Genomic DNA, 25,175 nt, shown 5'->3' on the forward strand with positions numbered 1-25,175 from the left:
TTTTCCAGTACTTAAAGTGGATCTACTCTCATTTCCAGCTCCATATTTTTATTAGAGAGCAGCATTACATGATTCACTGTTTAAGATAATCCTTCTTTATCAGTGCAGCTGTGAGCTCGTCCTGTCTGAAACAGGACGAGCTCCTGTCCCTTTAAGGCCCCCCCTCCCTAAAAGCACTCTTTCTTCTGATTGGCTGGTTTTGCAGCAGCCTGTCGAGGGGCAGTACCTAGTTTGTTTGTTTTTTAGATGGTTGGTCAGTTATTTAATAAAACCTGTTTTATTGATCTTTGCCACACATAATGCAGCCCTCTCTCTGAGTTTGATTTTTCTCCTCAGAAGTGAAAATGGCTCCCATAGTAGTCACCACACTTTTTATTTATCTATATAGATAAAACTATTAATTAATTTAAAAAAATCAACTGGACATCTACATAAAAGAGAGCAGCAAGTGTTTCCCAGAATGTATTTTTTGGGTGAAATTGTGTGCAGAAATATTTCTGTTTCTTTCTTTTAAAAGTCGGGATTTGGGGCTTTTATTTGTCTACGTGACAAAACTGATGTCTTTTGGGGGGTCTTGGACTCCTGATTGAACAAAACAAAACATCTGAAGATGTCATTTTGTGCTGTTTGTATTTGATTTGAGATTAAGATGTTCCTTATGCTGTCATTTTATGACAAAGACGGCAAATCTTCAGATTTCAAACTTTGAATCCATCAAATTTTGGGTATTTTCTGCTTTAAAAAAATTATCATGAAAATACTGATAGTTAGTCTTCTGTTGATTGACTGTCACACATAGGTGATTGCAGCAGTAGACTGAATAAAGACTTTATTTTCTGCCAAACAATTACTATATTAATCAACATAATCCACCATTATTATCTACACAGTTTAAAAATTTTCATCACTCTCACACTGATAATACACCCGGGCCCATTTTAAGATTCAGTATCATTCCCAAGGACACTCCAATCTCATTGTACATCCTGTATAATGACAATAAATGCATTATATTCGATTCTGTTCTATTCTACTTTGACCTGTAGGGATCAAACCACCAAAATTCAGGTTAGTGAATGACCTGCTTGACCTGCTGAGTCACAGCCACGGGTAATAAATGGGTAATAAAAGCAACTGCTTTAAATCACAAAGACCAAACGTGTCCCGCTGGCTTTACCAGGCAGGGACCTCCAACAGGGCAGTGGCTGAAAGAATAAGATCAGGGATACAAGCTGCTGAAATGAGCTTCTTCTGAAAGGTCGGGGGTCAGGCTGAGTGCCCGTAGCTGCACAGCTTTGCATGTCGTAGACAGCGTGTTTTTTAGCTTTGAGTTTTTTGTGTGTGTTTTTTCCCTTTCCATGGTGATCTCTGCTGCTGCCAACTTTTCAACAAAAATGTATTCTGTATACATTGTATAAGCCTCCTAGGTGAGGAGTTTCAGGCATGTCCAACCTAGGACACGCTGGTGAGAGCAGGTCTCTCAAATGGCCTAGGAATGTATTTGTCACCCCCGGATGGATGGATGGATGGATGGATGGATGGATGGTGGATGGACGGACAGATGGTGGATGGACCGATGGATGGACAGATGGACGGATGGATGAATAGATGGACGGACTGATGGATGGACGGACGGATAGAAGGATGGGTGGATGGATGAACGGACGGATGGATGGATGAATAGATGGACGGACTGATGGATGTACGGACGGATAGAAGGATGGGTGGATGGATGAACGGACGGATGGTGGATAGAAGGATGGATGGACGGACGGACGGATAGAAGGATGGGTGGATGGATGGACGGACGGATGGTGGATGGACCGATGGATGGACAGACGGACGGATGGTGGATAGATGGATGGATGGACGGACGGATAGAAGGATGGATGGATGGATGGACGGACGGATGGTGGATGGACCGATGGATGGACAGACGGACGGATGGTGGATAGATGGATGGATGGACGGACGGATAGAAGGATGGGTGGATGGATGGACGGACGGATGGTGGATGGATGGATGGACTGATGGACGGATGGATGGACAGACAGACGGACGGATGGATGAATAGATGGACGGACGGATAGAAGGATGGGTGGATGGATGAACGGACGGATAGAAGGATGGGTGGATGGATGAACGGACGGATAGAAGGATGGTTGGATGGATGGACGGACGGATGGTGGATGGATGGATGGGCTTCAGAAAACAAATAGATTCATGGATTTATTTATTAGATCCGTTCCAAAATTACAATTTCAGGTATTCATGAACGTGTAATGTTTTCATGAGAAGTTCTTATAAGATCAGATGGAAATACGTTAAAATTAACCGTATAAAAGAGATTCTTTCCACCATATTCAGGACAAGGCTTTGCTTCTGTCTATTCTTTCCTGTTAAATTCCCCCGCTCCACTTTCGTATGTTTAAGGAACAGTGTCTATTGTGGCGGGAGCTGCAGTGTGTAATTAGCAGCTCGGTCTGGTGAAGCAGATCCTTCCTCTCCCTCCCCACAGAGGCTCTTTCTTATTTACCTCCAGCCAGCAGCAGCAGGAAGAAGCTCCGATTTCCAGACGGACGGTGAAGCGATCACGTCGTGGGACTCTCAGGACAGCCTGTTAGCGTGTTAGCTGTTATTAGCACAGTCAGACGGTTTACAGTGGTTTGTAATTATAGGGGCCGGCTGAGAGGAAGATGCAGTGAAATTAAAGCGGACGTATTAACGTACTCGGTGGTTTACGGCTCACTGTGTTTATGTAATTACAGGAAGTGACACAACAATCAGACTAAATTGGATCAGCCGTTGTTACACCAACATAAAAGATTTACTGACTCTTTACAAGGAAAATCATACTTAGCAGCAGCGTATAGGCTGTAAAACACATTTGAATCAACTTCAATAAAAACACTCATTTCATATGTGAGTAATTCAGACTCAAAGGGAAAGCAGGCGCTGTGTTTGCTGCTGTTTTGTCGTCACAGAGCTGTCACCAGGTTCTGGAGTGATGACAGCTTCCTGCTGAACGTTGGGGGAAAAATGTTTTTTTTTTTATTTCTTTGGCCAGCATTTTAAATCCTCCTTGATGTCACTGTTGAAACATCAACCGCACTGTACAGGACATGCTTTCTGTTTATCTCCTGCAGATTTATCAGGAAGATATTTGGTTTTCACGCTGTGATGTTCAGGCCGTGATCCACCCACAAATGGACATGGTTTTAAATCCCCTTTAAAATTTCTTTGTAGTTATTTAAATGGTTCCTCTTGGGCTCATTTTCATCTCTATATTATTGCTCTGGGGGATCATCTATGTGTGAGTCATGTTTTTTTTTAAAATCCTTGTTTTTCTTATTGTGGCCCTCTCTGCAGCCCTTCAGTTCATCCTCTAAACCAAACACCGTATATAAAAGATTCCAGGTCTGAAAGGTGGAGCCGATGCAGAAGCGCCTTAAGCATGCATTCTTTCTGGTGGCCAGCAGGGGGTGATTCCTCTGGGTGCAATGAGGTCAGTTTGTATAGATGTCTACTGGAAAACAGCCCTGCTCTTCACTTGATCTGTGACCCCGCAGACACTCTCCTGATGTGTTTATGGGCTGAATTTCTAGTTTCAACTCTTAATTAATACAATATTAAATACATTTTGGTTCCCAGTGTTATCCAGGAGGGCGATAAAGTAGCTCCACACTGTAACTGACAAGTCATAGGCACTAAAAAAAGCTTGGCTTCACAGCAGGACTTAGACCCAGAACGCTCGAGGTGCAGCGATTTTCAAACTGCAGCCTGTGTTTAGTGATATTTATGATTAAAAAGAGTTTTAGTCATCATTTAGACAGCAGGCACTAATGTTCAGCATAATCGGAATAATTTGTGCGACGCAAATCTGTTTTTGTCTTTTTGTTATTAATACAGTGGCTCCGTATGTGACAGCTTTGGTGAAATTGTTCAGTCAGTGTAATAAAGCAGCTGCTGAATTTGCTGATTCAGAAACATTCAGCTCTGTTAGTGACCTTCACACAGGCAGCCATCAGCACAACAGACTTTCACATGACCTCCCGCTCACTTTCCTGTCTGTTCAGCTTTAGATTTATTTTAACTCTCACTTATCAACAGATTCCAGCTCACTTTGTTTCTATGTTACAGCTATTAAGACATCAAGCCTAATATCTGGTTTTTACCCACTACTGTGTGTCTGCATTTGTTGGGTTTCCAACAGCTCAGACATGTGAATGTTTTGATTAATTAGTTACTGTAAAACTGGCGGGAGGTGTGGATGGAAGTGTGGATGGCTGTGTTACTCTGTGATAGACTGGCGACAAGTCCAGGGTGCTCACTGACTCTGGCCTAATGTCAGCTAGGACTGGCTCCAGCTCCCCGGCCACCCTAATCGGATAACGGGTGAAAAAAAGAGAATGGATGCAGTGATCTCTGACAGCGACTCCATGTAAACTGGAATAAGAAGCATGCTGGTCCCACCGAGACAAAAATACGCTCTCCTCAGTTTTGGCTTTATTCTGGTGCATGATAAGTTTTCTCATTATATCAGGATAAATCGGTAAATTCTTTATGAAACAGAAATCCTGCCCGAGAGGACACAGATGCTTCTTTTTAAAAATAAAAATACAAGAAAGCATCAAAAGTGATCAATAAACTGATAACCTGTAAAAACATGAAAGCATAACATAAAAAATAATTGTTTTTTTTTTATTTGTGACAAAATATATGATACCAAAGAAATCTAAAAAAATAGAAATACTAAATAACAAAAACCAATGATCTGATATACTTTGAAGTGAAAGTTGCAAAGTGTTGTTTATGGGAGTGTCTAAAAGAATTAAATAGCACAATTAAAAATGAACTGACAAAAAGGAAAGTACAGAAGATTAAATGGAGACGTTATCAAAAGAGTAACAACTAACAGGAGACATAAAAGATATTAGAGTCAGGCCATGCGAGGGTGACATTAGTTAGTGATTTAATCCATCCATCAAAAGCTTCTGTTATTTTTGTCATGGAAGAAATCAAATCACTAAAAATCTCTTTAATTTTTTATTCCAAACATGTCATTTAGTTTTTTCACTTTAGCTCCATTCATTCATATTTAAATCTGACTTAACGAACACAAACTGCTCCGACAGCAGAGCGCGGTCCTCAAACATCTCGCAGTGCAAACCGACCCGGGTCTGTAAGTTCAGTCAGAATCAGCCTGATGATCGTTATCTGCTCCAACATTCACTGCTTTGAAATATTATCATTATAGTTTATATGACATACAGTGCAAACTGCTCCCAGCTGCTTCATCACCGCCCAGTTTGAAGCTGTAAAACTAATACGCCCCTTCCGTCACCCACATCCATCACCTCCATCTGCGTCCCCCCTCTGTGACCCCTCCATCTCTGTGACTGAGGCTCTGTGTGTGAATCTCGGGCGCCGATAAACACACAACAAAGCAGCATTGTGCTGCGGTTTCCTGGTGTGAAAGGCTGCAGGGGCCGTTTGGGTGGCGAGAGATGCAGGGCGGTCAGAGATGGTCAGAGATAAGAGCCCAGAGCTGGACGGTTTAGAGGCGACTCGGGCCAACAGATGGGAGATTGAGACACTTTCAGGCCCGATAGAGCGACCGCACTCAGATACAGCTGGCACTGGCATTCGGTAGCTTTTTATCCACATCCAGTAAAGGCTGGGCTCAGTGCGGTGTTTACAGTTTGAATTCAGCACTCCAGCACGCTGGTTTGATGCTGTGGATGGTCACATAATTTCATAATGTGAAACATGAAAGGCTGAGATCAATGCGTGGGATCGAGGAACCCGGTACTGCAAAGAAAAAAAAATGAATAAAAGCTTCTTTAAAATCTTGTTTTGAGGCAAAGTCAGTAAACAATTTGAGCCGATTTTTTTTATTTGACTGCTGATTGTGTACCAGCGCCTCTCGGCCTGTGGCAGCTGGGATAGCCTCCAGCCCCTCCCTGACCCCTGATGAATTGGACAAGTGAAAGAAAATGGATGGACGGATTATGTACTTACAGTTTTTGTGTCCTGATGATTACAGAAATGAAAGTGAGTTCAGAAAATGACAAAGACCTTAAAGAAGCAGGACTCTCAGGCTGGGAGGGAACCATAGAGGGCCTGAAGGTTGTGAACCTCCACTGTGCGGCTAAAATATCCCCCCCTTCTAACTGCTGATTGGCTCTTTTTTGGCATCTTTATCCATATTTAGCTTCTCAGAATTGTGCTATAGATTAATAATTCTTGGGTGACATATATCTCCTCCTCGCAAAATGTCTCTGGTAATCCATTGAAGATGTCTGCCAAGTGGCGAGACTCACCTCTGCAAGGAGTTTACTACTGGACAGCTTTTATTTTGAAAGGTTAGGTTGCTGCTAACCAAACACAGAGTGCATAAAATATGGACACAGCCACAGCATGATGATCCTCCAGCTGATTTTCTGCCATTCGTAGCGTTTTGAAACCGGACGTCACCGGTTTGGATCTGAGAGATGCTGCACGCTCACTGGCTACATGTCATTAACCAGTCTGCTAGCGACTCAGCAAATAAGACTTTTGCTCTTTGATGAAGTTAAACCAGGTGATTTACAGTCCTGTTTTCAGCTTATTAAAATTTGTTTTTAGTGCCCATTTCAAGTCATTAACTGGTGAGAGAGAGATTAAAGTAGCTGCAGCATCTGTATTGAAATGCATTCATAAAGCATGAAAAGCTCATAAAATCAAAGATAGAGTATTAATGTGCCAGAATAAAGAGTTGTTATGGTTTGATTTGTGTGGCAGTTTTTTGGGGGGGTTTCTTACTCCTGTAGGGCAAAATGTCCCAAAAATATACAAAAGGAATTTGAGGAAACTGTCACGTGTGTCTGAACCACAGTGCTTTGAATTGATTACTTTATTTGATCATCAATAACTCGTGGTTTCTGCCTCTTTCCTGCTCTCTCAGCAATCTAACCTTTTGTTGGTAATTGCATACAAATGTTTCCTAATGGAGCTGCTTCTGAATATCAGATCCACTTATCAAATATGAATCCTCTGAAGCCCCCCACCCCTTGATAATTAAGTTTAGCTTTCATAATTTGCGAGTAACCAAAGGTCACGTAGTCAGTTCAGATCTGACAACAGAGCGTTAATGAAGCCTAATGAATGCTGACGACCCGCAGCTCCAACCTGACAGTGAGCCGAGCGGCAGCAGAACATCTGAAATGCTTGATTTTGATTGTTGCTGAAACGCACCGACTGCACGGCTGCTGCTTCACCGGCAAAGCACCGAACCTAAACTGGGCTGCTCGATTACAACCGGAGTCGTGATTCATCTCAAAATCTCGATATTTTAACTTGAATATTCATTGACTTAAAAACATGCAGTTATTGAACTTGAAAACCTATTTCTTTAAACTTGGATTGAGAGGCATCTCGGGAGACCTGCACAGGAGGGCGACGGACGGCCTTAGCCGACACACAACCGACAGCCCGGTGTGCCACAAAAAGCCATTTTTACTTCTTCTAGATAGGCCGTGTTGGCCTAAGGCTCTCCCTCTGTGATCTTGTCTCAGGCTGAGCCAAACAGTGAGTGTATTTGTGCTTTTAGGGAGGGTGAAAGTGCACCACTGTAAAGGAAAAGGAATGAATTGATTTACTCAGTTTTATTCAGTTTTATTTATGTTGTGCCAGTTCAGGCGAAGGCTCTGCAGACTCTCCGCCTCCGCCGTTTGCTTCCGAAGGTTTGTTCACCTCTCTGGTTTGAGGTTGGACGCCGCCCAAAAATGCTTTTTAGTTGTGAAAGAAAGTTAAATTTGTTTGGCTTTCTTAAAGAAAAGAGCACAAAGCAGTGAGTACAGTCTCTATCTTCAGAGCAGCCACAGTCAAAAGGGAACATTCACACCACTTCTCTCTTTTATTAAAAGAACGAAGCTGGATCGTCAGTTTGACTAATAATGTGACGTATTCAGTCGCGTTCAGTTCCATTTTATTTTTATAGCACGGTCATCTCAGAGCTCCCCATTGCAACAGGGGAGGAGGAGCTGCGTTTTAGCAGGAAGAGCCTTCTGGGAGAGACTGCACACTATGGGAGAGAGTAGACAAAACTTACTGGCAGTCATTAGTGGCATGTAAATGCATGCTCAGTGCATCATGGGAGGTCCCCTCAGCAGCCTGACACTATAGCAGCGTAGCTAGGGATGGTTGAGGGTCACCTGCTCCAGCCCTAACTATAAGCGTGATCAAAAATAAAAGTTTTAAGCCTAATTTTTAAAGTAGCGAGCGTCTGTTTCCCAAACCCAAACTGGGAGCTGGTTCCACAGGAACTGAAGGATCTGCCTCCCATTTAGGACTCCAGGAACCACAAGCAAGCCTGCAGTCTGAGGACGTCGTGCTCTGTCAGGATGGCACTGTGAAGTCTTTAACGTATGATGAGCCCTGATTATGTAGGACTTTATATGTGAGAAAAAAATTCTGGATTTAACAGAGAGAAATATGATCTCTTTCCAGTTCGTGTGAGTACTTTCACTGTAGTGTTTTGGATCATCCGAAGGCTTTTAGGAGAACCAGCCAGTCCTAAGCTAAACCTGATTCCAAACCAAGTCTGAGGCCTCATACGGCCCCTCGAAGTGCAGAAATCGGCCCAACATTCATCCTCACTCACTCACAGCCTCTGGTTCTCCAGGGTGATGGATGATCCAGTGAAATCGTAGTCCGGTTAGAGAAACTCTATCTGTGTCCTCTGTCTGCCCAGCTGTCTGTCACATGCTCAGACACACACACACACACACACACACACACACACACACACACTGGTCCATCTGTCGACCTCTCCTCTCTCTGGTCTCCCCCTCAGCTCAGCAGGCTAATTAACTAATGTGCTGATCTTTCACTGCCTCTTTGTGTTTCTTTGTGTGTGTCACAGGGTTAATTGTTGGACTCGGCTTCCTGTACGTCTCTGCTGCCCAGCTGAAAACTTTATTATCCCTCCATTCAGTTTCTGTCTCATTAGACGCCGTCGTTCTCGGTGATGTGAGTGTGCGGAGGGTCTATTTTAGCTCCGTCAGACCGCGAGGACGACTTCTCCTAAATGACACTAAAAAGACTTTTTCTTCTTCTCATGTGTTAATGAAGCTGCAGAGAGACGTGTGGACCTCCTCACTCCAACACGTCTCCCCCTGTTTGCTCAAAGTAATTCACACGCTGACAGTATAATTAACAGGACAGGGCGGCTCGTGATTTGTTTGTTAGAAGATGTGGCTGCTCACAGCGAGCCCCAGGTTTACTCCACAGCGTTCATTATTTCATTTATCCCAAATTTTGCACTGTTGCAGTTTCAGCATCTATGGATCCACCATCACGCTGCATGTCAAAAATCTATGTTTACCACCTGCTGTTAATCTGATGATTACATTCTCAATTGACCGTTAAGCCCTTATGTAGTTAATGGAGCCTTGTAAATGCCCCAAATGCTTAATGTGATCAACAATTAGTCACAAATACTCACTTTATTAGCAGATTAGACAAAATAAAGCAGCAAAGCCCACCTGAGAAGCTGAAACCTACATTTTCCCCCCATTTTTGTCTGAAAACAGCTGACTTTATTATTTCATAACATAGTTAATAACAGCAAGGTTGGAATACATACAAGGACTTTCCTCTCCTTTGGTCTCATGAAGCAACCTTTTCTATATATATATATTTATATTTAAATGTTCTTTTTGATTAACATGAGTAAACAAAGCTACTAGTCAGCACCAGAAATATTAGTTGGTGAAACTAGTTTTTCAGATTTTATAAATTTACACTGGGCCAAAGTGCCACACATATTATTAAAATTTAAAATGCAACTGAAGATCCTGAAAAAGGTGATTAATATGTCAAATACATTAAATACATATAAATACACACAGTGTGTGTACAAATGATCTGTAACCATGTTCTAAAACTTTGCTCAATTTCGACTGTTTTCTCACCTGGTGGGCTTCTGCACTTTGGCCAATCAGAAGAAAGTGGGCTTTCAGGGAGGCGGGCTTTAAAAGAGACACGAGTTAAATCATAGAGTGCATATAAAGGATGGACAGACCACTGTGACGACAGTCGTGGGTTCGTGAAGGCCTGGTGTGATGTTGTGAAGCTGGATTTGATGAGTGACGGGTTGATCTGGCTCTGTGCGTTAATTGGCTAATGACTTGTGATTGCCAGGTTATTGACCAATAAGCATATCCTGGTTTATCATCCTTTCTGACTCTCATGATGTCCAAAATCTAAAAAAAAAACCCCAAAACTTTTATGTTCTGTTCAGTAAGCAGAAGTCCGTGAAGTATCGGGAAAGTGTTTACTGATGTTGCAGAACGAGAGAGGGAGTCTATTTTCTCATAGACTTCTATACAAGCTTTCTGCAGCCAGAGGAGTCGCCCCCTGCTGGCTATTAGGAAGAATGCAAATTTAAAGCTCTTCCACAATAGTTCAATGTTTGAATATATGGTTACAATTGTTTTTTTAGACAGAGGATGAGCAAGAGTGCTGCACAAATGCCCAGGATAAGATAAATAAGGATTGTTTTCTTTTAACCGTGACTCATGCAAAGCTGTTTCAGAGTGAAAATACAGGGATGAAAATGAGCTGAAGAGGTCCCATTTAAGTCACTTCAAAGACATTTTTAACAGAACAGATGTGTTCTCTGTTGGCCCACTCACTAATCCTTACCCGAGTTAAAAGTCACTTTTCAAAAAGAGATATTACCAAATCTGACCTGGCGAGACTGCAGTGAGCTTTTCCCCATGAAACTTTATTCAGATTAATAAAAATAAAATCCAAATGTAACCCAGAAAGCCAGAACAAGAAACTCCTGAAAAGCAGATAAAGAAAATAAATCTGGCTCTTTGTTTCCACACGTAGTGTCTCGTATTCTCTCGTATTGATTAATGCGTCTGAGCTGAAAACCAGGAGGCTGATATAAAGCACTGCTGCAGCTGAGGGTTCAATTCCCACAGGGACACCCACGCTCTGCACAGATGCAGCAGGCTTTTCAACGCAATACCTTCAGCCACGATCACAAACCTGTCCTTCATTTGGTCTCAATATAACTGTAGATTAGGATTAAACTGGAGGCATTTACGTGTGTGTGTGTGTGTGTGTGTGTGTGTGTGTGTGTGTGTGTGTGTGTGTGTGTGTGTGTGTGTGTTGATTAGAGCTGTCAGTCAGTCGGAGTTGGACTGGCTGCCAGGATAAGAGTGAAGTTTCCATCCAGCTTAGTGTTACTGGAGCTGCTGAGGCTTATGAGAGAGATTCGGTGAGAAGACAGACAGAAACAGATCAATAACTCTATCTGCTTCGATTACACTCCCACACACTGCTAATCTCTGCACTCGCTATCTCTGTGTGTGTGTTTCTGGTAAATAATACAGCCTGTAGGTTTCTAAAGCTCCCTGTCAGGCTAAGACCGGGATAATTGTTGGTGAAATGCCTCATTTGGTGTTTGAGGGGGCTTTTTGAATACATGTTCCTGCAGGCATCATGTGGGTCTGATGTTGTAGCATTTATCCTCCTGGAGGTGACCTGCCTGAGGCTGATCAGACCACAGATGGGCTCCAGAATGGGGATGTAACTTGCTTACAAGATATTTAGAAGGTTTCATGGTTGAAACCAAGAATCTACTTAAATGCTGTGTAAACTTAAATTTTAGTCGAGACACCTCTCAGCTAACTCCATGTCCAGATGGTTAAGTTATTAAAGAAAAATCATTATGTAAACATGTTTATTTCTGCTGTAAAGTTCAGTGTTTTCAAATAGGAGTCTGTCGGGATTGACTCCCTTTTGGAGCCAGCCTCTGGTGGCCAGTAGAGGAACAGCAGCTTCAGTTCAGTTCAGTTGTATCAATATAGCACCAATTCACAACAATAGTCACCTCAGGGTGCTTTATATTGTAAGGTAAAGACTCTTCAGTATTAGAGGGAAAGCCCCAAGAATCGCATGATTCTCTATGAACTAGCACTTGGTGACAGTGTGAAGGAAAACCTCCTTTTTAACAGGAAGAAACCTCCAGCAGAACCATGTGAGGGGGGGGCAGCCATGTGCTGTAGCCAGTTGGGGGGTGGGGGACAGAGAAGAGACAAAAAGGACCTCCACATGCATGTTTGCTGTAAAGGATTGTCACTTGGTTAGTTTCTTTGTGTTGAGTATTTGACTCTTTCATGTACCCAAGCTCCTGCAATCTATCTTGAATGCAGACTGTATAGGAATTGCTTTTTCATGCATTCAGTCATATTGGTGCCACTAAAAGCAGCCAAATTCTCTCTCAGGAGCACCTGTTTGTAATGGAGCCATTAAAGCTCAGAGATCGATCACTGAATTACTGCAACACTGAGGACAACCTAAAAATATGAATGTTCTCAAGCTGGTTCTGAATGTTTTTTTTCTCTTTTTCTCCCTGCAGCCATGCCCCACTGAAGCAGACTCTTCATCAGACCTGCTGCCAGCTCTTCTCTCCTCTTCCTCCTCCCCTCCTCTCTCCTCTTCCCCTTCATCCTTTCCTCCTCCTCTTCCTCTTTCTGTCCACCATGGTCTCCTGCTCCTCTCCTCTGCTCCTCTTCCATCTCCTCTCCCTCATCCTCTTCTCCTCCCCTCTCCTCTCTGCCCCGGCTGCTCCTCCACCTCCCTCTGTGGCGTCGGGCAGAGTGGTGTACCGGGCCTTCGACACCTCTCTCACTCATCTGACTGTCCACCAGAGGACAGGTGAGGTGTATGTCGGAGCCGTCAACCGAGTGCTGAAGCTATCGGCTAATCTGACGGAGCTGAGGAGTCACATGACCGGACCTGTGGAGGACAATGCTAAATGTTACCCTCCGCCCAGCGTCAGGTCCTGCGGCCATCGGTTTGTCTCCTCTTGACTCACTCATTTCTTTCTTTATATCCCCACACCTGTCTGTCTACACCTGTCTGACCTTACCTGTCTGCCTCTGTCCTCAGACTGGAGATGTCAGATAACGTGAATAAGCTCTTGCTGGTGGATTATATCGGGAACAGACTGGTGGCATGCGGCTCCATCTGGCAGGGTGTCTGTCAGTTCCTCAGGCTGGAGGATCTTTTCAAACTGGGGGAACCGCATCACCGCAAGGAGCACTACCTGTCTGGAGCCAGAGAGGCTGATGGGATGGCAGGTAAGCTACGCTGAAGGGTGGGCGGGGCCCTCAACAGGTAGAAAAATAAGAGAAAGGTGGAAGAAAACAAACTTTTGGACGGTACAAATAATGGTTGTAACCACTATGATGTCACACACTGCTTGGTGAAGTCGCGATGTGAAGATTCAAGCTAGACGTTTTAAAACTTGACGTAATGAGCTGTGGAGCAGACTGTAAAGTACCATTTGCTCATTTGATAACGACTCGTGATCAATGAGTTGTTATCCGGTCAGCATTCGGAATTAACCCATAATTTATCATGTTTTTATCAGTGTGACCTGAGTCTAGCGATTGGGCCCATAAAGTCACCACGAAAGCATTTACTGAGGTCACAGAGGGCAATTTCCCCAAAGAGTTCCATATGACTGCAAGTCGCCCTCTGCTGGCCTATAAAAAATAACACAAGTCTGAGGCGCATCTGCTACGTCTCTCTTTTATACCGTCTACGATCACAACCAGCTAACCACTTAGCTCCATAAATGAGTCCATCAATTTGCACAAAAGAAAATTTGATTGAAACCTGTGTGGTAGTGTGGATACCTTATGTTGGGCTTACATTAGTTTTTAGGAAGGCAACAAAAGTAAACCATTTGCATCAATTCATAAAATGGTGAAATGAGCTAACTGTAAAATAAAGCAAATGTAGAGTCATCTCTAAGTCAGTGTTACCATCAGAATGCTAATTTTCAGCAGATTTTTCAGCTTCATCTACTCATACAGAAAAAAAGAAACCAGTAATAGTAACTGGTGCAAGTAATGGCTGTTTCGAAGGTTTTTTTTTTCTTTTATCAAGGAGGCACATTTTGTTTCACAGTTAATTTAGCTAGTAGCAAATGGCTTTGACAGCAGTAACTGTGAAATTGTGCCTCTGCTCGTTTTCCCTGAGGCTTTGTTTCAGTGAATTACAGAGATATCAGCAGCTAATGCAACAGCATGAATCTACCAGCATGTTCTCTGTAAACAATATTTTATAGCAGTTTTATTTCCATGTTTTCTGGGTGTAAATATACAATTATAAACATTCGGCAGATTTTGTACTAGCGCGTCGTCCCAGTTTAATCGTTTTAAGGCCTGAAAGAAACACAATGAGCTCCAGTGTTCCCTCTGGACTTAGTTCTTTGCAGGCTGGAGAAGCATTTCAACTTTCAGACGTCAATCAAGTGTCAAAATATTTTGTAGGTTTTTATTATACGCAGTTTTTAGTGTGAACAAAAAGCTGAATGAAAACTGTCAGGACAAAACAGCAGATGACTGACAGCGAGACTTTGCCCACATTATTCACTCTAAAGCAGATTTTTGGTTCATTCACAAATGCTGGAATATTTCCTCTGCACAGATATCAACGGAAAACAAAAGGTGTGATTGAAATTAGTTCGACCTTTGATTTGAAGTACTAGAACAGCTGCTGTGGGACGCCAGCAGAACTGAAGTGTGGAGCTGCACAGTAAAACCTTAGCAACCCCCGTCCTGGGACTTCTATAACTCTTAAATTGTTGGTTCACTGTTCTGTGTTTACTTAAACTGCTAACAAAAAAATAACAGCAGAACCTACCACATAGTTTTTATCTGCTTTTTCAGTGCAGTGTAAAGTAAATAAGACAGATGCTCATTTCCCATCATCTGCTGGTAAAGCTGACCTTTCAGAAGTGTGCTGAGTTTTCTCCTTTCATCTACAGTGCCGTCCACAATGTTTGGGACAAAGACACAGTTTATGTAGTTGTGCCTCTGCACACCACCACAGTGGATTGTAAATCAATCAATATGTGATTGAAGTGCCGACTTTCAGCTTTAAATTAAAGGGTTTTATACACAGTCCCCCATTTTCAGAGGTTCAAAATTAATGGGACAAGCTAACATTAAATATAAACTCTTTTTAATACTTGAATGAAAACCCTTTGCAGCCAGTGCCTGCCTGAAGTCAACAAACCCATGGACATCAACAAATGCTTTAGTTCGCCTTTGAGTCGCTCTGCTAGACCTTTACTGCAGCCACCTTCAGTTGCTGCTTGTGTGCAGGTCCTTTCTGCCTTCAGTTTTGTATTTAATAATGGAAAAGCATGCTCTGTTGGGTTGAGATCAGACAACTGACTTGGCCATTGAAGAATATCCCATTTCTTTGAGAAATTCTTGGGTTGCTTTTGCAGTTTGCGTTGGGTCATTATCCATCTGCACTGTGAAGTGCTGTCTAATCAGTTTTGCAGCATTTGGCTGAATCTGAGCAAAAAGGATAGCACTGTACCCCTAAGAATTCACCCTGCTGCATTCATCAGCAGTCACACCATCAATAAACACTAGCTGTTTCTGTCCTTCTCTATACTTTTCTCTTCCCGTGATTCTGGTTCAAGTTAATTTTGGTTTTATCTGTCCAAAGTTGCTTTTTGTTTTGTTTTGAAGAACTGTGCAGACTCTTTTAGATGTTTTCTGGCAAAGTCTAATCTGACCTTCCTGGTCTTGACTGTAATCAGTGGTTTGCACCTCATTGTAAATCTTGTGTATTTCCAGTCATGAAGGCATCTCTTGATTGTGGACTTTGACAATGGTACTCCTAACCTCTCAAGAGTGTTCTTGACATGGTTAGATGCTGTGAAATTGTCTTCACCATGGAAACAATTCTACTATCATACACTTTAGTTGTCTTCTGTGGTCTTCCAGGTGCATTCGTTCTTTTAAACAATGCACCAGATTGTTGATTTGGCCACTTCTAAAGTCTCTGCTCTCTCTGATTGGTTTATTTGGGCTTTTCAATGATGGACTCCCTCACTCACACTAACATCTCTTTGGGCCCCATATTTAGCAGGCCTCACGTGGCCATAAAACTGCTTGTCACTCAACCGTTTCCTTTTGAACCTCTGAAAATGGGGGACTGTGTATAAAAATGGTAATTCTCAAATATCTCATGCAAAATTTTTGTAAAAATCTCTTGAATTAAAGCTGAAAGTCTGCACTTCAGTCATATTTTGATTGCTTGATTTATAATCCACTGCTGAGGCTCTTTGTTCCAAACACTATGGACTTTATAAACAGGCATCCTGAGGCTTTCTCCTTTGTCTGCAGGCGTGGTTGTTGAGGACGACTGGTTGGCTGACCCCAAGAGAAAAAAACCAGAGAAGGCCAAGAGCCACTTGTTCATCGGGGCCGCCATTGATGGAAAGTCTGAATATTTCCCGACGCTCTCCAGCAGGAAGCTGGTGGTCGATGAAGAAAGCGTCGAGATGTTCTCACTGGTTTACCAGGATGAGTTTGTTTCCTCACAGATCAAGATCCCCTCCGACACCCTGTCGCTCTATCCCGCCTTTGACATCTACTACGTCTACGGCTTCTCCAGTCGCACGTACGTGTACTTCCTGACGCTGCAGCTGGACACGCAGCTGACACAGATGGATGCCGGAGGAGAGAAGTTCTTCACGTCTAAGATTGTGAGGATGTGCTCCAACGACACGGAGTTCTACTCGTACGTGGAGTTTCCTCTGGGCTGCACAAAAGACGGCGTGGAGTACCGATTGGTCCAGGCTGCCTACAAGCAGAAACCAGGGCGGCGGCTGGCACAAGCACTCGGCCTTTCTGAAAACGACGACATCCTGTTTGTTGTCTTCTCACAGGTATGTTACCATTGATGTCATCTGTCCTGCTTGGATGCTTTTGATCTGAGCGTGAACTTTCTCTCTTTTTTTTATTTCTCTGTCTGTTGTTTACTTTTGAGTTGAAGGGTGCCTTGGTCGAAGGCCTGTCCAAGATTTAAACCAACCAACTCTAAATGTGTTTGCTTTTTTTTTGGATGTTTTTTTCAGGGTCAGAAGAATCGCTCCAACCCCCCCAGAGAGACGGTCCTCTGTCTGTTCACCCTCCATGACATCAACCTGGCCATGAGAGAGAGGATCCGCTCCTGTTACCGCGGAGAGGGACGACTCTCGTTACCGTGGTTACTCAACAAAGAGCTGCCCTGCATCCACACTGTAAGTTGCATCACTTAAATCCCTGAAACTTGACTTGGACTAGTCCTCTAATGTCCACAGATATTTGGATATAAACATGTAGGAAGGTGAGGAGAACATTTTGATACCAGAAGCTTTCAGGTCAGCGTTCGTACTCCAAGTTTCTTTGACTAATCAAATTTCAACAGGCTTTGGTTGTATACAGGTGAACAGTCCTTTAGCTTTTCAAATTTTGTGCATTAATAAATGACAGAAAGCACACAGGAAGTCTTTGCCGAGATAACGGCTTGATGCGTCAGAAACCCCGAAATATTGGCAGTCTTCTCTGAAGTCTAAGTGAGCACATAAGCTGATCGGTTCCCTGACTGGCTTGCTACAGCCTGGAGACCCGCCCTGAAGTTTGTTGCCTGGACCTTCTCTCTATAGACTTGAGAGTTGACCTTGATTTCAGGACCAAAGACTTAAAACATGTCTTGGATTTTATAAGCAGCTCTGGAGTAGCCTGGGTTAGTCCGTTATTGGGATTGGGTCTTTTCCTGCCTCATTTTCCTGGTTTCTGTTGACGCTAACACATCCAGGGTTAAGACGAAGATTTCAATTAAATGGTAAAGAAAAAAAAATGACCTGGGCAATTTTATCCTGCATGTTTAATAGGAAAATAAAGAAGAGCAGAAAAATCTCTTTGTCTTCCTCCTTTGTTTCGGTCTCTCTGTGCAAACTACATCATCTGGCCAGAGGCTACCCTAAGGCTGCAGCGCACACAGCCATGTTTCCGTCACTTCAGAGGACATTACGCTGACTTGCACTGGTTTTCTGGAGACCTACCCTAGCCTCGAGTTTTCACACTTAGATTTAATTATTACATGTTATGTTTTTGCTCCCAGAAGGCAGCAGAGTTCACCCACTGTGACAGACTCTTGTCCCCGCACCACAGATGAGTTTGAATATACTTTATTTGCTCAAATGGATAAAAGACAGGAAATAATGTGAACTTAGAAAATACAGAAAAACAAGTCAGAGAGAACAGAAGGAAGAAATCTCCCTCCCTCTCAGTGTCTGCAGTGGGGTTATTTCAGGTCGGGGGTAGATGATGTTCTTATTCATGGCGGTAATGGCCTGCAGTGGTAACCATGGCAACCAGGCAGGGAAACCCGCCAGGAGACGAGTTCTGAGCCGGGCCTGGGTTTCAGAGAGGGAGGGGTGGAATGGGGTTGGAGTTGCCCACAGCAACCAACCAAGCAACCAATCACAGCCAATCAGCCACACGCTGATGAAAGTGATGAAATATAAGTTAATGACCCGTGTGTGTGTGTATGTGTGTATGTGTGTGTGTGTGTGTGTGTGTGTGTGTGTGTGTGTGTGTGTGTGTGTGTGTGTGTGTGTGTGTGTGTGTAAAGTGAAAGTAGAAGGGAAAAGGCAGGGCCTTTGTCCTGCTTTTGACCTCCTTCTTTTGTCAAAAACAGTGGGGAGTGTGTGTGTGTGTGTGTGTGTGTGTGTGTGTGTGTGTGCGTGCGTGTGTGTGTTCATGCATGGATGTTCAGATGGGATATGACATTGTAAATTTCCCTGTTTGTGTCTGTGTTTTACGTTTTTGTGTGAGTGCTTCAATCTTGTTTTTCATTAAGTGTCAGCAGCAGGTTTCCTGTCTGCACAACATGTTACAATCTATCGTCATTCAGATGCAGACCTTGCATTATTCATTATGCCAATGTGGGGAGCATCAGATGTTTGTGTTACACCGTCAGGACCTTTTTCTCCTCACGCTGTCACATTTGAGCTTTTAAACTTGTAAGGACCTCACAGAGTGCTGAGGAAATGATTATCCATCTATCCATCCATCCATCCATTCTCTTCCGCTTATCCCGTTCAGGGTCGCGGGGGGGGGCTGGAGCCTATCCCAGCGGTCATAGGGCGAGAGGTAGGGTACACCCTGTACAGGTCGCCAGCCTGTCGCAGGGCTAACACAGCGAGACAGACAACCATTCTCACCTATGGGTAATTTAGAGTGACCAATCAACCTAACCCCAGTAACTGCATGTCTTTGGACTGTGGGAGGAAACCCACGCAGACACGGGGAGAACATGCACACTCCACACAGAGAGGCCCGGGCCATATAACATTGTCATTTTATATTAATTTTCATCCAACCAGGAAGCAAAACCTGTGAGATTTAGAAACTAATTCATGAGAGATCAGAGATTTGATGCTTTTTGATTCCCCAAAAAGGGACACATGCAAAATGTTCTCAGAAAAGGGCGATGCCTGGGTTCAAACCCCGCACTCTCATGGTGTGAGGCATACATGATAACCACTGAGGCTTACACCGTCTCTCTAAGAATTTTAAAGTGTTTGTGGCAGCAGTGGAGCACACATGCCTTTTTAAATAAATAGTAGTGTGGGACTCCCATGAGTTCCTCATCCTGTGGCTGAACTCCAATTCCACTATCTTGGACTGCAGCTGCCAGAAGTAGTCCCTGTTCCGCATAGCAGTACACAAACCAGTTCTCCAGCTGCTGTGGCTTCTCCAGAGCACTAAAGACTACCATTACCAGCTGCAGTTCATCACTGTGGAGTTAGAGTTCATCCAGTTCAGGTACTTGAGAGCAACACAACAGCAACCCAGCAGTAGTTAGTTTTAACTAGTAAGAGAAATGTTTGATGTTAATAATCTCTTTTACACAAGCGTGCTGGACACAGATAAGCAGCATTAACCTGACGTGTTCTCCAATGGCAGGAGAAACTAAAACTTACAGGATTAACATGCAAACTCCCATCAGAAGAGCCGTGCTCAGGTTTGAACCCAGGACCTTTTTGCTGTGAAGCTGCAGTGCTAATCACTGATCCACCCCGCTGCCTTTACAATCGTTGCTATCATACTGAGGCGGCCCTCACAAGTCAAGTAAATGTGTGGGACACTGACTTCAGACTTCAGAGGCAGTACTACTCAGCTCAGTGCCTTCAGGCCTTAAGCTGCAGGCGTTAATTAACACATTGCTTATAGGTCACATGACAGAAGATGATTGTGAGTCAGAAATTGCTGTTTGAAAGTGAATTTTAGCCCAGAGTCATCTTTGACGAAGGATGATTCGGACAAACCAAAAACTTTTGGTGTCATGAGTGATTTATGGTGGTGAGGGAGGTTTTATCTGATGCCATTCTGACTGGTATTCCCTGGAGTGAACCTTTAAAATATAAAATGTGTTTATCTCCATTTGTTTAATGTGCAAAAATAAAGATTAAACTTTTGAGGGTTTTTTTTTTTTTTTGCCAGTGGAGTCTTGGCTTGAACATTTGGGTTTCAGAGTTTCCACCCTGTACGGTCGCTGTGATGTATCAAGGCTTTAACCCGCTAATGACAGGGTGTTAGCTACCCTCTGAGTCTATGTGGACCCTGTAATAACCCGTCTCCTCCCTGCTCCATACACTCTGCCCTGTGTGCAACATACAGAAGCATGAAGCACTTCGGCACTACTGTCCTTTGTCCTCCACCATGTTCCCCTCTTTGGTCTTTTTTTTACTTGTTTTTCCTTACATGTATATTTAAAGGTCTATGAAAGACCTCTAATGAGACACTTTTTTAAAGTTTGATTAAAAACATGATGTTTGTTAATCTGTGACCGGGTTAGAGTTAGGGTTTGGTTCTACCCCTTTTATGTATAAATTTTACCTGCATGGTGTAGCCAAATGGAAATCATGTAACAGAAGTGAGAGCACGTGAGAGACTTGATCTGAAACTATACTTTGTTTAGTATGCGGCTAAAATGCAACCTAACCCTAAACAGGCATCCACACAGAAAGGGATTCCCTCATCATCGCTTTGTCACTTTGTCATTGATGGTTTGTTGCTAGCAGCCAATCCAGGATCCAGTTGCACAGAGAACACTCTGTCTGTACCACCCTGTCATATGTCAGTCTGTGGTATCCTGCGCTCTCATTGGTAGCTTCAGTTGCTATGGACCTGTCCACTTTGCATGGCCAGCAGTTATTTCGCACATCATTGCTTGAAGTTGTGCTTGAAATCGCTGAATTTCACTGACTTTCTGTGTTTGCTGGGTGCCTAGTCACTGCTAGCTGCTTCTTGCGTGGATTCCCCTTAATGCTAGTGTCATAGTTTCTGCATCATCAATACATTTTGTCATCAGATGGTGAGCATGAGTCTCTGAAAGGATGTTTGCATGCCAGCCTTTTTTTTTTTGTGACCGGGCAGACTGAATCTGTGGGATCCGTTCTCTTCCAGTTAATGGTAGCAGAACAAGAAGTAGCTGGAAATGTGTAGGTGGAAACAGCAGTACTGAATCACAGCAGAAGATGTACTCTATAAAGTCACTGTCATGGCCGACAAAGTATACATGCACCCTTTCTTTTAGACACATGTCCAACAGGTATAACAGGAATGACTCTTTGGCTGTGGTGTCCATGTCTGCAACAGAGCATGATTGGGAGTTAACTCTACAGCTAAAGCTTGATTTAGACTTCTGCCTTGAATCTTTTTAGCACCTACAATGTAGCCTATGCAAGCAGCTCCTGCTGTAGTCAGCATTTATACTTGTGCATGGTATGCCTGTGTTGCTCTACAATTTTACTACTGAAGCACTAACAGGTGGTGGAATTTCTCCCTTCAAGCTCTCTCTTTCAGTCAATGCAAAAAAAAAAAAAAAATGGTGGCAGAAGAGGAAGTAGCTGGAAATGTGTTTGGAGGAAACAACAGTACTGATCACAGCAGAACATGAACTCTATAAAGTCACCGTTATGGTTGAAAAGTCATTACCGATGTGATCTGTGACATCCACATTGGCCTTGTAACCATTTATACTTGTATCTGAGGTGTGTTTGCCTGCACTCTCTGCACTCTCCTCCTGCAGCGCAGAAACAATCATAACAGGAATAGAAGAAGAAACAGTAAACAAAGTGATCACACAGGTTTTTTTTTTTTTTCTTTCAAATTTTTCTGCACATCTTCTCTTTTCCAGCTGTTACAGGATGCAGCCTCCCTCCGTGCCACCTGGGAGTCTCTGTGCTCCTGCATTGATATGTCATGCAGAGACCGACCCATTTATACACTTGTGCTTACAAAACCTGGGAGATGTCGCACAGCGCACGTCATCTTTTAACTGACTTTTGCACATCTGCTCAAAGAAAAATCAACATTTAACTGCCCTTTTAAATAAAACGCCAAAGTATGTTCATTCAGAATGAAATATCCTCTGGATGACTCTCTCTGTTTTAACCGTTTTACACGCTATCATCGAGAGCTAACACTGATCCCTTACCTAATGGACTGAAGGTGGGCACCAGATCAATAATCCTGGTATTCCCCTTCCCCTTATTTTTCATGTGAAGCTGAGCGACCTCAACTCTTGTGATATCTCTTAAAATAAAGGGCCAGTACTTTTTAATAATTCCCCCTTTTTCCTCTCGTCCGCAGCCGAAGCAGATCGGAGATGATTTCTGCGGTTTGGTACTGAACCAGCCGCTCGGAGGCCTGAGGGTGATCGAGGGATACCCGCTGTACGAGGACCGGACCGAGGGCATGGGCGCAGTGGCCGCATACACCTACGGGGAGCACACGGTGGTGTTCGTGGGAACCCGGAGTGGACAGCTGAAGAAGGTAGGAGGAAAGGATGGATGCTTGGTCTGCTGAGGAGGAAAAGCTGTTGTGTGAATTTGCATGTGCTCTGGGTCATGTACTCTGTGGGAAAGGAAGGAAGGAAATCAGGAACCGGAATTAAAAGAGACACGACAGAATGACAGGAAAGGAATACTGGTGGAGTGTTTGGGAGCTTTTGTTTCCTTTGCTCAGAGAAAAGGACTGCATTAATGTTTTAAAATGGCTTTGGGGCTTTGATTGCTTTCTAGAGTTTCTATTTAAGGAGGTTAGGAAAAAAAGATGGAGAGACAATTGCCTTATTCATGTTTTAAATCACTTGAGGCTCTTTCTTTGGTTTGGAAGAAAGGGAGAGATTGAAGTTCACCTGTTTGATTGCAGTCCATCTTGAATCAATCAAGGTGTTTGTTCTCCATTTATCGGGGGGTTTTGATAAAGCACTCTGCTTTCTTTGTGATGTTATCAGGCTGTGTGACTCTCTCACCTGAGAGGCATTCATTTTTTTCACCATTAACTTGTCATAACTCAGGTGTGTCAGAGGTGTTGAAAGGTAGTGTTTGTAAGAAGTTACTGAGTTTAGTGAGCTTCTGTTCATCTGCACTGAAAGTAATTTCACCGCTCTGCTAACAGTTAGTGCGACGCTCTAAAAGCTTCTAACATTTATACAGGAAATGTCTTCGGTATGGGCGCAGTGTCTGTGTGCATTTCACCAAAGTGTTTTCGGAAGCTGCCTGATGAGGTTTTAGTTTATTGAGAGCTTTACGTGACTTTGAGTCAACTGCTTTCAAAAAGTTTTGCATTCTTACTTCTGGAAAACCTGCAATAATGATTAAAAAGACCAAAATGAACACAAGAACAAACCAAAACGTAAATAAGACTAAACGTTTTCACAAAGTCAAAACAGCTGTTAGCTCATGTTAGCTCTACTATTGCACTGCTTCATATTTTATGGTATTGGATCCTGTTGTGTAAGCTGGCCAAAGATGCAGACTGAGTCTCAGCTGTGCACAAAAACAGCAACACAACACAATCAAGAATATTTTCAGTGTTTGTTATCTTAACTTTATCATCTGCAAATATGTCCAAAAATTGTTTTTTGAACAGTTTCTCATGCAAAATTAAAGAGGAAGTGACCAAAGGTAACATACACGCAGACTCGGCACAACACGGGGAAGCAAAATCACAGACATCCAGACTGCGACACATGAACAGGACGTGGAAGCAACTGAACGGGGACGACACAGACACCAGAACACCAGAACACCAGAACGAAGGGAAACAGGAACTAAATACAAATAAGTGTAGCTAAGAACAAGACTCAGAAAACTGTAATGACTAAGAAATCTAAACTGTAAACACGTTTAGAGACACAGCAGAAATACAACAAAACAGAACCTTAAGGAATACAACACTAAACACCGAGCTAACGGCCCAGGACCATGACATTTACATCGTTACTAAAATCATAATAATTCAAAGAACGGGCAGAGTTTGACATCTTCAAGTCAAAAATACGTAGAAAATAAACAAAGAGAGATAAATGTTCATGTACATGTTCATCTAAAAGTTTGGACATTTTAGGAAAAATTAAACATTTCTTTTAGTGTTTTTCTCCTTTTCTTTCACTAAAAACTGGCGACAATAATTTGGGTGCATTTCACAGACACATTTGGGCACATCACACACCACCTTCTGATTTCTGTTCCAATTTGAAATCCTTTCAATTTGAAAGAAACTCATTCCTGTTAATAAGTCGGTTTGTAGCTCCAAGAGATGATCAGTTTAAAAAAAACAAACAAAATATTGGACGGTGTATTTTAGCCGTAATCTTTGTTGTTTTTGGATAAGTTTGGAACATGAAAAATCCTGTAACAACTATTTTTTTCCCCCCAGTGGTCTGAAAGCTGGTGTTATTGTGGAGAAGTAGTTTTGGAGCCAGAATATGCAAAATAAAGTGAGTTTCATAATCATATTTTATAGTGCGGGCTCTGTGACTGAGGTAAAGGTGGAAATGGCCCTAAACCTGCAATAGAAAAAAGTTAGCTTAAACCTGTTAGCATGCTGCAGACTGGCTCTGGGGGATTTCACCAGTTCTGGAGATGAATGTTTAAATATAGATCACGTATGAATGCAAACTCGTGAGTCTCAGAGTAAAATTCTTTCCAGGATCATATCTCATAGAGCGAGCTTTGCTGTCAGCTCTGTGCTCGATCTCAGATCTGAGTTTTGGAATCAATAATCAAGAAAGGAAAAAGTCAGATTTGCACTCCAGTAAAAAATATTCACATATATCCAGACAGAGTGGCTATCCAGCCTTTAGCAGTGACTCTATAATAATAATAACCATAATAATACCCATAGGCAACAGGTATCTGATAAATATTTCATTTCTTTTACATATTTTCTGCTGCTTATGAAACTCATCCTCGGTCACACCTCCATATGTGCCTGCCTGCTCTCTGCAGCCTGTGGCGC

At 42.9% G+C, this 25,175-nt stretch overlaps 1 protein-coding gene across 1 annotated transcript in view; it reads left to right on the top strand.

The window, feature by feature from the left end:
* The window catches only part of plxna3 (plexin A3), a 163,878-nt gene that overhangs the window by 21,745 nt on the left and 116,958 nt on the right, over nucleotides 1-25,175 (top strand). The window contains exons 2-6 of the mRNA XM_030733139.1: nucleotides 12,419-12,856; nucleotides 12,952-13,142; nucleotides 16,218-16,762; nucleotides 16,952-17,116; nucleotides 22,521-22,703. Coding sequence (XP_030588999.1) covers nucleotides 12,543-12,856; nucleotides 12,952-13,142; nucleotides 16,218-16,762; nucleotides 16,952-17,116; nucleotides 22,521-22,703 — 1,398 coding nt within the window. The 5' untranslated portion in view covers nucleotides 12,419-12,542. The remainder of the gene's footprint in view (nucleotides 1-12,418; nucleotides 12,857-12,951; nucleotides 13,143-16,217; nucleotides 16,763-16,951; nucleotides 17,117-22,520; nucleotides 22,704-25,175) is intronic.

Source organism: Archocentrus centrarchus, chromosome 7, assembly GCF_007364275.1.
Source record: "Archocentrus centrarchus isolate MPI-CPG fArcCen1 chromosome 7, fArcCen1, whole genome shotgun sequence".
Classification (NCBI taxonomy): domain Eukaryota; kingdom Metazoa; phylum Chordata; class Actinopteri; order Cichliformes; family Cichlidae; genus Archocentrus; species Archocentrus centrarchus.